Here is a 12,190-nt window from a genome sequence, read left to right on the forward strand (position 1 = left end):
TTCGTAATAATAGGCAGTTATTCTTACCTTACTTCTTGACTGACTCTCACATGATTCGTTCCGCGATTCATCTGTCTAATCCTCTCCTTTCCACTAGCCTAGTCTGATGTGATTGGTCAGATGGTCTAGTCTGCTGTGATTGGTCTACCGCTCACGAGGCTCACGAGCTACAGTGTTTTGGGGAGAAGAGTGAAGTTTTCACGGGCAGTCCTAGCAAAACGCAGGCGGGGACTATATGTAGTGACGTAAATCCGCGGCGGTTCGCGACTCGGACAAGGGACGACTTGTTTGCGTGATTCAGAGTCGACTCCCTTTTTCCAAGCCAATACCTTTGTTATTCATTCATCTTCGGATTTACAACTTGGCAGACTGCTTACATTCAAACACGGCAACATTACACACCTCATGAAATGTCATTTTCATGATCTTATGTTATGTACTCTTTAACATTAAACCCTTTGCACAAAAGGTCACGTGTCCTTGGTTCCATTGAAACAAATGAGATGCTCTGGAACATTCTGAAAGCGCATTGAGCGCATGCTGTCCAAGCAAAAACAGGAAAAACCACATTTTAAGGCATTTCACTCAAACTATGACCTAAATATATACTTTCTAAATGAAAACTGATTTAATGAGAAAGATACTAAATAGAAGCATTTTCTACAGATTTTTAAACACTCCTGTTCACAATAAATGTCGTTTTAATTGTGGTTGCTAAAGTTATCTATCAAGCACAGCCTTGCTTCTGAAAAACTGTATGTTTCATGTCTAAAACACCTCTTTGAGAGCAAATCATGTATAAAAACAGTCTGTCATGTTTTCCACAGGCCTCTGCGTGAACTGTGGTTAGGTGCAATGGTGTTGTCATAATCCGAGGAAAGAAACAGAAAGGATGCTAACGTGCGTGACACATCTGCAAACACTTAGCAAGATGTTGAACTCTGCCACGTCAGTGCAATAACCAGCAGCCAGGACCCAAACACTGGACTCTCCAACCATCCATGCAAATCTGCTGCTGGAGATGAAAGACCTGAGAGCAAAAGGAAAGTACAGCCAAAATAGAAGCCGTACAACAAAACTGCATGATATAAACACATTGTGTGCTTTTACTTAAAATTTGTTCAAATTCGTTTCAAGATTTGGGTGTTCTCCAAAACGCCTCAAAATTTTATATCACTGAGCTAGAGTTGCACTCAGTTCAGAGTTAAACTTGTGATTTTCTTACAGAAAAATGCTTTATGTGCATTGTGTACTTTGCTAGATGTGGTGCCAGATTTTGTTCCATTTTCATTATTATTTACTGTTGTCACAACAGGTAGCATATTATGATTTGAACTAAGTCTGGGTGTTATTGGTGCACACTAGATAAGATCAGATTTTCACTACACAGTTATATGGCCAAAATAATAATATTTTTTTAAATAAACAAACCAAAGTAAGGCCGTGTTCAGACTTGACTTCTTTTTTGACAAGAAAAAGTTGACAAAGGTGCTTTTTTTAGTAAAACAAAACGCTGGCAGCGTTTGGTTACAAATAGCAGACGAACGCCATTACTTCAGAGGCAGCGTAATGGAAGTCTATTTGAATTATAAACAGAGAGCGTCTTTGCAATAACTAATCACGTATTTAAAAATGACAAAACTAATTTCCCCCTAGAAATGCAATCAGAAGTTGTTGAAAGTGAAAATTAAACTTACATTTATACAAAACTATGCTCCAAAGGGCGTTTCGGCTGCCATTTTATTTTTTCGAGCTTGAGCTTTCTCGACCAATCACGTTCCTCGCATGTTGTTATGGAAACGACAGGTCTCTACCATTGGTTAGCTGTGAAAAGGGAGCTTGATGTAGAGCTTTTTTTTTTATTTTCAGAAAAGTTGAACTTTTTTCAACCTCAAAAGACGCTCTGAGCTGCAGAAAAAGATGCCGGCGCTGGCGTTTAAAAAAGCGCTCAGGACGTCAACATGGTTTACTCAATAGGATTATAATGTAAAACAGACGCTAGCAGCTTCAAAAACGAAGTTAAGTCTGAACATGCCCTAAGCTTTCATTTTGTTTATTTTGAATTGCACTTAAAATACGAGTGCAGTGGGGCAGAGAGAGAGTGAGTTTGTAACCATTGTGGCTCTTAAAACAACAGTTTAAACTGCTGGATTATTTAAAATATTATTTGTAAATTAACACCATATTGAAAATGTCAACATCTTGATTATTGACCATGCCGGTATATTGTAACACCTCTAACGCATAGGCTACTCACACGGTTACAAAAATTACATTTAAAAAGGTCAGCGACATGATCTTTAATTCGATACCGTAAAGTGGAGCTTTTATGTTTTGACTAACTTTTCCTTCAATAATTTTTAGCAGTTAAAAGTGTTTGTCCAAAAGCATACTACAGTATTTCTCGTACTCACTTTTACAAAGTGAGAATGAAATTTTAGTTGCCATAACTTTCGACAATAGAACGATAGGGGATGCAATGCCTTCAAATAACAGCAAATGACATGTTCAAGCTAAATCTTTCTGTGTTTACAATTAAACAAACTCCCACGGAGAATAAAACACACAAATCAAGATTATTGTTGCAAAGACTATTAGGGTTCTATGTTTCAAACTCTTTCTGGGCTTCTGTGCTCCTTTCTGATTATATGTCGCCCCCTTGTGGATGTCACCCTAAACCTGTTAGAGAATGAAAACCAAACTGCCATTTAACAGTACCAAAAGCACAAACATTTTTAGAAAGTTAAACCTAAAATGTTTTACTGAAGTGAAATTTCAGTAGCTCGCTCTCACAGTAACATTAAACACTATTTTTTCGAATACCATTATCTTGCAGTTAAAGGATACAAGGTGGCAGAGAAGCTAGGTTATATTCTTCCAGCAGATAAAAAGAAAACAGCAGATCAGAAGCAGAAAGAATTTATTATCAACCATAGATAGGAAAATACATACAGGAAACTATGTACAGATCTCTAGAACTAAGAATACAGAGAACAGGCAGAAAATAGTTGTTTACCATTTGTTTTCCAGAGGCGACTTCTTTAAAAAGAGCTGCCCATTTTGGATTTTATTACAGATTGAACATTCACTGACTACTGTAAAAGGTTTTTTAATGCTTGTTGTTTATCACTGCTGGCATTATGTTGAATGGTAAACAAGAGTTGATCCCATGTATTACATAATGGCTTGTGGCAATATTTACACTGTATGTGTTCGTACAGAGAAACTACTACACAAGGTTGTTGGCCTATGAAAAACTTAAGGATTCTGAGGTAAAAAAAAGGTTTTAGCTAATCCAGTTTTATTGCAGCAGGGTTTCTCATATCAAAAATGAAGGCTGGAGAAAAAGTTAAGTTTCATTATAAAGGGTAAAGCGAGAAAAAAAGATGTAAAGAAAAATGGGGATGGTTGAAAAACATTATCCATTAACTGCACAGATTATTAATAATTTACACATAGATGTTTGTGAACTACTGAAATGTTTGTATCTAAAGATGAAGTGCGCAATTTCTGTGCCACTAGGGTCACCAAACGGATTGTAGACACGCCTCACCTATCTGCTATTAGTTGCACATGCAGATAGTGCCGCCCTAAATAAATCAAACAGACTCACAGAAAAGTTTAGAAAGCAAGAGTGGATGAATTAACCTACAAATAACTTAACGTCGCACATTACTCTGGGATACAAGTAATTTAAAATCAAAAGTTAAAGTATGCATTTTACCATTACAACCTCTGTCTAAGAGAACGGGGGGCAAAAACAAAACCGAATGAACTGCTGTAAATAACAATCAGGGAACGACAAGGGTCTCTGAATTTAGTTTCAATTTTTCTTGTGTCGCCACGTATTACTGATTGAAATGCACTGATATCAAGTTAAATACTTCAACATTTAAATGACTTCAATCCCAAACCTATCCTGTCTTTACACCACAGCACGTGTTTACTAATAAAACAAGATTTCACTGTGAGTCTGTGGTGATGGAACCGGCTGCAATCCGAGAAACATTTGTGTTAGGAAACATGTTCATTTTGAAAAACAAATAAAAAATCAATAATGCAAGAGAATTCATTATATACACATACAGACCACAATTCATGTTTTGTAGAAATGAAAATATGCAATACACATTTTATTCACACTGTACAAAAAGCTAATCTCAATCCTACTATAATACTATTAACAATTTATGGTCATTTAATAAGACAAAAAAGTGAATATTTTGAAGAGGCCCAATATAACAAACTGTTCTGGTCCTTGCTGCTAAAACAAAGACTCGAATTCAGTTATGCTGCATAGTTAAAATAAACAGATTTATGACATGTTAAGCTTGTGATGGTCAACCAAAATACATCAAGCGCTAAAACACCTCACCACAAGTTGACCAGGTATCATTTACAGTTATAAAAGTTACATTTTTGTCCGAAGGCTTATAACTAATATTATAGAAAGAGTGTTTAAATAAATTAAAAATCCACCTTTCCAACTAATCAACTAATTAAAAGGAACCAAAGGATGAAAGTCTTTTACAATTGGCTTCACAGCAGAATGCATCACGCCGGCACTACACATAAAAGATTATGGCTACGTAGGGGAAATTATGGGCAGACATGGAGGAGTATTAAAGCACACTAGATTATACAACATAGCTTGGAACTTAAAATGTTTGGTGTGGTATTTTAAAAATCACAAAATCTGGTTTGAAATGCAGATCAAAATACTTTTAAAGAGTACATAACATGAGATCATGAAAATGACATTTCATGCAGTGTGTAATGTTGCCGTGTTTGAAAGTAAGCAGTCTGCCAAATTGTAAATCCGAAGGTGAATGAATAAAGTTATTGGCTTGGAAAAAAGCCAATTTCGACTCTGAATCACGCAAACGATTAGTCCCTAGTACGATTCGCAAACCGCCTACGTTTTGCTAGGACTGCCCGTGAAAACTTCACTCTTCTCCCCCAAACACTGTAGCTCGTGAGCGGTAGACCAATCACAGCAGACTAGGCTAGCGGGATTAGACAGATGAATCGCGGAACGAATCATTTGAGAGTCAGTCAAGAAGTAAGGTAAGAATAACTGCCTATTATTACGAAATAGTGTTTTTACACCTTCTATGTACATAAACTTGTTGCACACTCCATAAACCAAAGTAGGACCTTAAAAATCCCTAGTTATGAACTCTTTAAAGCGAAAAATGTTGTCCTTTACCTGATTTCTTGAAACTTGAACAGCATAAAATGAAGAATCACCAGAACTCAATCCGAAAGAAAGCTACACAAAACGTGCACCACAATGACATTAAGATTCTTTAAATGACAAGAGGTTGTAGATTTTCTCACTTGAAGGGCGCGAAAAACACAGATGCATGATATCAAGCTCTGTATATAATGAAATGACAAAAGTTTTACTGACACATAGATGGAATAATATAAAACGTCACGATTATGTCACACTTCAAAACAGCACGAGATGGATGACTGGACAAAATGCAATTCTAAGGTATGAATATACCAAAGAATGTGCTCAGAAAGTTACAAAAAGAATTACTAAAGTAAAAGAAGTGCAAAATGAGAAAGGCATCGCAAAGGCATGGCAGCGAGAACAGGAACAACCTCTTTGTCTTTTCCACAAGCTGGTAAGTTTGATTAACTTTGATAAAAACGTAGCTTATAATACAATCGTATTTTGAATTTGGATCATAATTTATTCTCAGTACAAAAAACATTTAAAAAAGGTTCTTGCATGTGGCTCATATACAATCAAGTCAAGCCTAAATATGTCAGTTTGTATATTTGATTAAATTTGTACAAAGACCTGCGAGGACCCCTTTGCTCCGATACAATATATGGGGGGTTTACAGCAAGGACAGAACAATACTAGCCTCGAGAACAGTGCTACAGATCTTTCAAGCATGTGTGTGTGTGAGGAAAGAACAGGAGATACCAATACAGTGAGAAATCGCTGGTTTAAAAGACTGAAAAGTTTTTCTATAAAATCTCCCCATCTAAAAGAAATAAAACCCCCTCCCATCTATAATCAAAACCGGAGAGATTCCACAATGAGATCAAGTGAAGATTAAATAATTCACACGGCCTGTCAAACAAAGAACCAAAGAGAGTACTGTACAAAGGGTTAAAACAATAGTGTGCAAAAAGAAGCGCCGCAAAATTAAGTCGTTCTAAAATTTGGTTTACGTCTTGAGCGATTAAGCTTACATCTTACAAACTCCCACCTTAACACAGGCAGAGAGAGAAAGACGTATAAGTGCTTTTTTTACGATACCTAAGCTTGTTAAAAAACATTCCACAACAGTGCCTTAGCTTAGCTTTAGTCCGTTCTGAATATTGCACCATTGATGGGAGAATAAAACTTAGACGCAGCACCAATGTAAAGCGAGTTTCAGCACCACACAAGGACTGTGTTCCACAATCCTACACCGCTGGGGATTCACTATCGAGTTTGGTCTGCACAACACATTGGTCACTCATTCAAATGAAAGTTTTGCAAGTGTACAGTATATGAAGTGAAGTACAACTGAAAACAAAAGGCTGTCATTTTAAAGCTGAGCAAACATGCTCTTGAATTTAAAATGCACCTATTGCTAACTGGATAAAGATAAAATTGTGTGCGTAAAAGTCATTTCATTAAATAAAGTTTATTGTGCCTGAGCTAATTAAAGTCATAAGACAGGGAAAAGTTCATGCTTAACCAGAATCTGAATTGTAACTGGCCATAAATGACACTTAAAAACATGTAATCCATTTGAGTGTGTGACCAAGTATGTTACCCTCATCTTTACATAAATATATAAAATCAAGCCAATGGGAGGGAGTGATTCAACAAAAATCCATGACCGGGACGATTAAAAAATGAAATCATATCTTAAAAAACTCCCTGAAAAAATACAAAGATGTTTGGACCCTAAAAATGAATAAAGATAGAAGAGAGAAACAAAATATATATATATAAAAATCGCTTGGAGGTTTTATCGTTTTCAGTATGTTTTCAGAAAAACTTCTGCGGCGCCACGACTGGCTGGAGGGACCCACTACCTGCGTCCAGGTAAGTGGACTCCATTGAGAGAGGGAAGATAAGGCAGGGCCAACTCCAGTTGTGCAAACAGGGAGAAGTGATCGGAGGGAATATGAGGGTGTGGGCAACCATTGATATTGTTCTCTAGGAGCCAGTTTGTGTCCAAGGGCCCCAGGACACCCAGCACGCCGAGCTGTGGCCTGGAGTAGAAGATGTAGTCAATAATACCCTAAATGGGGTTCAGAAGAAAGGAGATTTAAGATTTGCAAACGTCAATTTGTAAAGTAAATCACACCAAGTATTTTATTTGTATTAAAGGAACAATTTTGTGTCACCAACTAATTTTTGTGTCACTTTATGTGTAGCATAAAGCTATATAGAGTAGAATTTTAAAGACTGCACTGTGGGTGTTTAAGGACTACATCCTCAAAAATGAACAGAATTGTAACTAACAAAAGCAGTAAGCATCAGAGTTGTTGCTGTGATGCATCCATGTCCCTATTATTTGCTTTCAGCTAAACACACAAACCAACCATCAACTATCAAAGATGCAAGCACACCTTTTTGTGTTATAAAAGCACGTCTTGCGCAAAAACTATGAAGCTAAGGTACGAGTTTGTGAAGTATCCCATCACTCCTGGTTTCCTATTTTCACCACAGCCAACAATACATTCAACACAAAATACACCTTAATAAACCTTCTGTAAATACAGAATGACAAATATTCTTTAAACAACATATTTGCAATTTTGCTGTGATGTCCAGGATCTCTGGCAAGAGCTGTGAACGAAAAACTGAGGTTAACCTGCCCTTGCTTTTCTTACCTTAAAGTCAGAAGTGTAATTGGTGTAAGGCATGAGCCCGTCCTCGTAGGCACTCTTCAGCTTGAAACCGTGTGTGATGCGTCCGCTGGACGTGCCGTTCTTGCCATTGCAGTTGAAGTTGGTCAGGCTGTCGCTGTAGCGCAGTTCTCTGAAGTCTTTATGTGTGCAGTCCACTCCACCAGTGCTCAGGTACTCCAAAACACCTGTTATTACATTAACAACTCATGATGTCTGCTCCCAATACCAAATCCCCCCATACCCATCAAGTTTCACCCCACATTCTGTCCCACTGTCAAAAACCTAAACACGTCAATCAAAATCAAAATGTTTAGACAAGCTGTCCGTTTAAGAAGGCCTACCCGAGTCAGGAAGTGAATTGAGATCAGCACACAGCACCAGAGGGATGGAGCTGGTTTCGCCGGAGAGCTTCAGGTTGTGAGATGCCTTGTCTATTATATTCTTCACCTCCGACATGAACATCATGGTCTGCACCAGCTTCACATCAGAATATTCTGGGTCCCAGTGCATGTGAGCATTTGCCACTAGTAGGAGCTGTTTCTCCTGGAGGGATTTACCAGCTGTAGGAGAAAAAACGAATTTACGGAACAATATCCTAAAATCAGATTCATTTTATTTTTTTGTTGTTATTCATAACCCATAAGATATGCAAGTACATATAACCAGAGACTCACATGACATCTCTAGTAACTCCTTCTTTAGCTCCAGCAACACAGCAACCCCAATGTTATCCTTGGTCATGACTCGATTGAGCATCGCCTCCGAGCCCTCAGAGTTGGCCATGGCCAGCTGGTTAAACTCTACTGTATGTTTCTGCACAATGCTGAACCTAATAGAAAAAAAAACATTTCAATCAGGTTCCATTTAAACAAACATCCCAAGCCACAGAACACCTCAAAAAAAAAAGAAAACAGCACATGAATGTTAATGACACCGTAATCTGCGAAACAAACTTTTACTTACTTTTCCGTCTTGAAGAATATTGCACACCCATCGACATGTTTTCTGTCTGATTCCGACATGGTTCTGGCTCGCGATTTGGGGCTGAAGAATCCATCGTATCCCTGTTTATTCAGCTCCACCAGGAAGTAGTTGTAATACTGCTCCGTCTCCACTTCCTGCGGACGACACAGCACATAAAGCCCTCTAACAGACAGCACGGTAGGCGTCTACCTGTTGTGCATCACTGATCTAAAAATAGCACAACCCTTCAAGAGAAAAACACTTCACCTCATCCATTAGGACTGCAATCTCTTTACCTGTAAGCTGATGATGTCTGCATTGCAGCCGAGGATCTCCTGCATGATTGCCTTTTTCCTGTAGCTCCAGTTAAGGGCCCAGGACGGGCAGTAGCCGTAGAGCTGGCGCGTGGCGTACTTATCACAGAGCATGTTGTAGCACATTACAGTTATTAGGGCTGGCGGTGCAAAGACGAGAAAGAACGATCAGGAGAAGTGTCCTCTGCTCTTTTCAGATTTTCAGTCATTTTAAGAATCGTTTACCTGTTGGTCTCGTTCTATCGTGCTCCTGCAGCACAATCCAGGATCTGGACGGAGGTTGTTCTGTTGAGACTGATCAGTAAAGGCACATGCATTTTAGAATAATATTGTTTATCAGCTATAGTAAGTTACATTAAAGACAACGCGAAATAAACTTCGAAAATACAGATCTTTAATAAACATTTATGACACCTACTGCGCTTGATAGCACCAGAGAGATTGTCCAAAAGGTAGTTCAGCAGTCGGCGGGTGCCATCAGGCTCGTGATAGAGGCTCATGATTTCTTGACTGAGTGGATTGCCTGTAGAAACAAATACGATGAGAAACATCAATGGCAAATATTTTCTATTCTGCAATGATCTCAACATGTCGCTGTTTCTGGCAAAGAGATCACTTACCTTTCAAGCCCAGTGTTTGTAAATGAAACAGTTTGCCCAATTCGTAAGGCAGGACCCGCAGCTGGTTGTTATTTAAAAGCAGTTCCCTGTTTCAAACACAAGGTCATTTGGATGGAATAAATGACTTAGATACATAACAAATGATAGTTTTCCACATTACACAAAACAAATGATCCATGAAAAGAATGCAAGCAGCTTTGCTCCAAGCACCTCACCTGAGAGACACCATGTTGCCAAGCTCTGCTGGCAGGCTCCTGATCTTATTAGACGACAAGTCCAGGAGCATAAGGTTGTGCAGCTTGGCAATGTCGGGTGGGATGCGTGATAGGCAATTGCCATTTAGGTGCAGAGAGGTGAGGTGAGTGAGCGACCAAAGGGCTGAGCTGAGACTCCGAACGTTACCTGCAACACACACAAAACATTATTTTTCTTCAACATTATAGTACATTATCAGCTATAGAGAGAAAATGGGCTTTTCATTGATCACATAACTATAATCAACATTGCTGCTAGCACACCACTAAAATGTTTTTTTCACACCTGTTTACCGGGTCTGTATTTTGGTTACAATGTTCATCACTCTTTCCCTCCAAATATGTGGGTGCATTGCAATGTTAACTTTTACTCAATAATGTTTATCTGTGAACTACATGCAGACCTGGTAAACCCACATTTTTAGAGAACCATACCAGTTATTTCAAGTCCATCCCAGGTGGATTTTTTCCCACTGTTTGCATCCTCACTGGACATGATAGTGTACATCCGCCTGACATCAGGCGGGTCATATTTCTCCTTGGGCATCACTAGACCACTGTGAAACCTAAACACAACACAATTTAATAAAAGATTTTTAAGACATATCAAAGCCTTAGTAAATGTATAAATATCCAGTCCACAATTTACATCTGAAATTATTTTTAAAAAATAAGCCATATTTTCAATCCATATGCTATACTAAGAATACTATTTCAGTTTCAGTATAGGCTAAAACTGTGGATTTAAATATTCTCTTTTAGGTAAATGAGAGCATGAAATATATAGAAAAGTTATCTGCAGCTTAGTTCACCTGTCTGTGGATATGGATCGTTAAAACGTAACGTCACAACCTGCATGTAACGTAAACTACGCGCAGCAAACTGTTTTAAAGCAACTATCGAGTCTCAGTAACTTTTAAAGCACTGCCCCTGTCGTCTTTGTTTCGATAAATAGCAAAAATTATCTAAAATAAACAAGCACTAATAAACGCAAATAAATGACCTCGGTACAGGAACTAGTGTCAAAACAAACAACTTTTTGAAGTAACGTTAACGTTAGAGCACAGCTGTTAGTTAGCTCCTCACAGCACCGAATCAAACCTATTACGAAAACCCTAATAAAACAATAATTATAATAAAACAACTACATCTCCAAAACACCAAAAAAAAGCATTAAAATTATTTTGCGACTAAAAATAAAGAAATGCTACATAGCATGTAAGCTAACAAACAACTAGCTCTAAACTACGCTAATAACCCATATTAACCCAACAATACCATAAAAAAATCCTCCAAATTGCCAAAAACATATAATAATGGAAAAGTTCACTTTTGAGAAAGCAGTAGGTTATGCGTCTGGTTTTGTAGCAGGAAATATGTTGGTTTAAAGCTAACCTTGTTTGCTAGCATTAGCTGGTGAACTTGGAATCCAATGAAAGATTTAAGTTAGCTCTCAATGAACACACACATCAATGAGCACGCGTCACGATATTCACTTAAACATGTACAAGTATTCAAAAAACAATATAATTAGCTTTATAGTCACTCCTGGATACGAACAAAGAGATACAGGCTAAGTTAACTAGTTTAGCTACAGCTAACTTGCATAGCAAACCGAAGCGAAAAGATAAATCCGATGCAAATCGTTATAAATTATGTTTCAGAATTACCTCCAATTGCATACCAACTCCTGAAGTCAAATTTGTGTCTCAAATGTAATTTAGCTTTAGTTCATTCGTTCGTGTCGGCTGTGCAGCTACAGGATGCATCTTAACATCATGGCGGAGGGTTTTCGTACATCTGTCTGTCTGAGGATGTTGTGTGCTTTCCAAAACAAGGGTCCATGTGCCCACATCACACAGGTCGTGTCTTACTCCTAGTAAGTTGCCTAACTAGAACGTAAATATGATGAGGGTTGGTTTGGTATTTCGTAGTGTTGTCAAAACGGCTTTGAAAACTCTTGACACAAACAGAATAAGTGATTGGAATTATGTGACCATTCCTACATGCATTTATAGTATGTATTTACTATAGTAAAATTCCTAAATACTAGTGTTTTTTATTTTACCATCCTAAATAATGTAGTACAGTATTTACTACAATGTATTATAAGTATAGTTAATACTGTAGAACACTATAGTGATTATAATAGACTAGTGTTTGC

General features: G+C 37.9%; 1 protein-coding gene across 1 annotated transcript; it reads right to left on the reverse strand.

The window, feature by feature from the left end:
• Positions 1-2,903: 2,903 nt before the first annotated feature.
• Positions 2,904-11,827, reverse strand: cnot6b (CCR4-NOT transcription complex, subunit 6b). Its single transcript, XM_057349224.1, has 12 exons — positions 11,697-11,827; positions 10,462-10,592; positions 9,988-10,174; positions 9,773-9,858; positions 9,571-9,675; positions 9,378-9,446; positions 9,135-9,292; positions 8,839-8,993; positions 8,550-8,704; positions 8,217-8,435; positions 7,858-8,060; positions 2,904-7,262 (listed from the first exon to the last, which is right to left on the reverse strand). The coding sequence occupies exons 2-12, from the start codon at positions 10,571-10,573 to the stop codon at positions 7,050-7,052; spliced, it is 1,662 nt and encodes a 553-aa protein (XP_057205207.1). The 5' UTR covers positions 10,574-10,592; positions 11,697-11,827; the 3' UTR covers positions 2,904-7,049.
• Between the last annotated feature and the right edge of the window lie 363 nt (positions 11,828-12,190).

This window comes from Triplophysa rosa, linkage group LG13, assembly GCF_024868665.1.
Source record: "Triplophysa rosa linkage group LG13, Trosa_1v2, whole genome shotgun sequence".
Classification (NCBI taxonomy): domain Eukaryota; kingdom Metazoa; phylum Chordata; class Actinopteri; order Cypriniformes; family Nemacheilidae; genus Triplophysa; species Triplophysa rosa.

Excerpts from the sequence above, each read along its gene's own strand:
- cnot6b (XM_057349224.1), bottom strand. The coding sequence starts at position 10,573 with ATGCCCAAGGAGAAATATGACCCGCCTGATGTCAGGCGGATGTACACT. Across the intron at positions 9,859-9,987 it reads GGCAACATGGTGTCTCTCAG|GGAACTGCTTTTAAATAACA; the intron begins GTGAGGTGCTTG and ends TGTTTGAAACAG. Across the intron at positions 9,447-9,570 it reads CTCTGGTGCTATCAAGCGCA|TCTCAACAGAACAACCTCCG; the intron begins GTAGGTGTCATA and ends TTTACTGATCAG.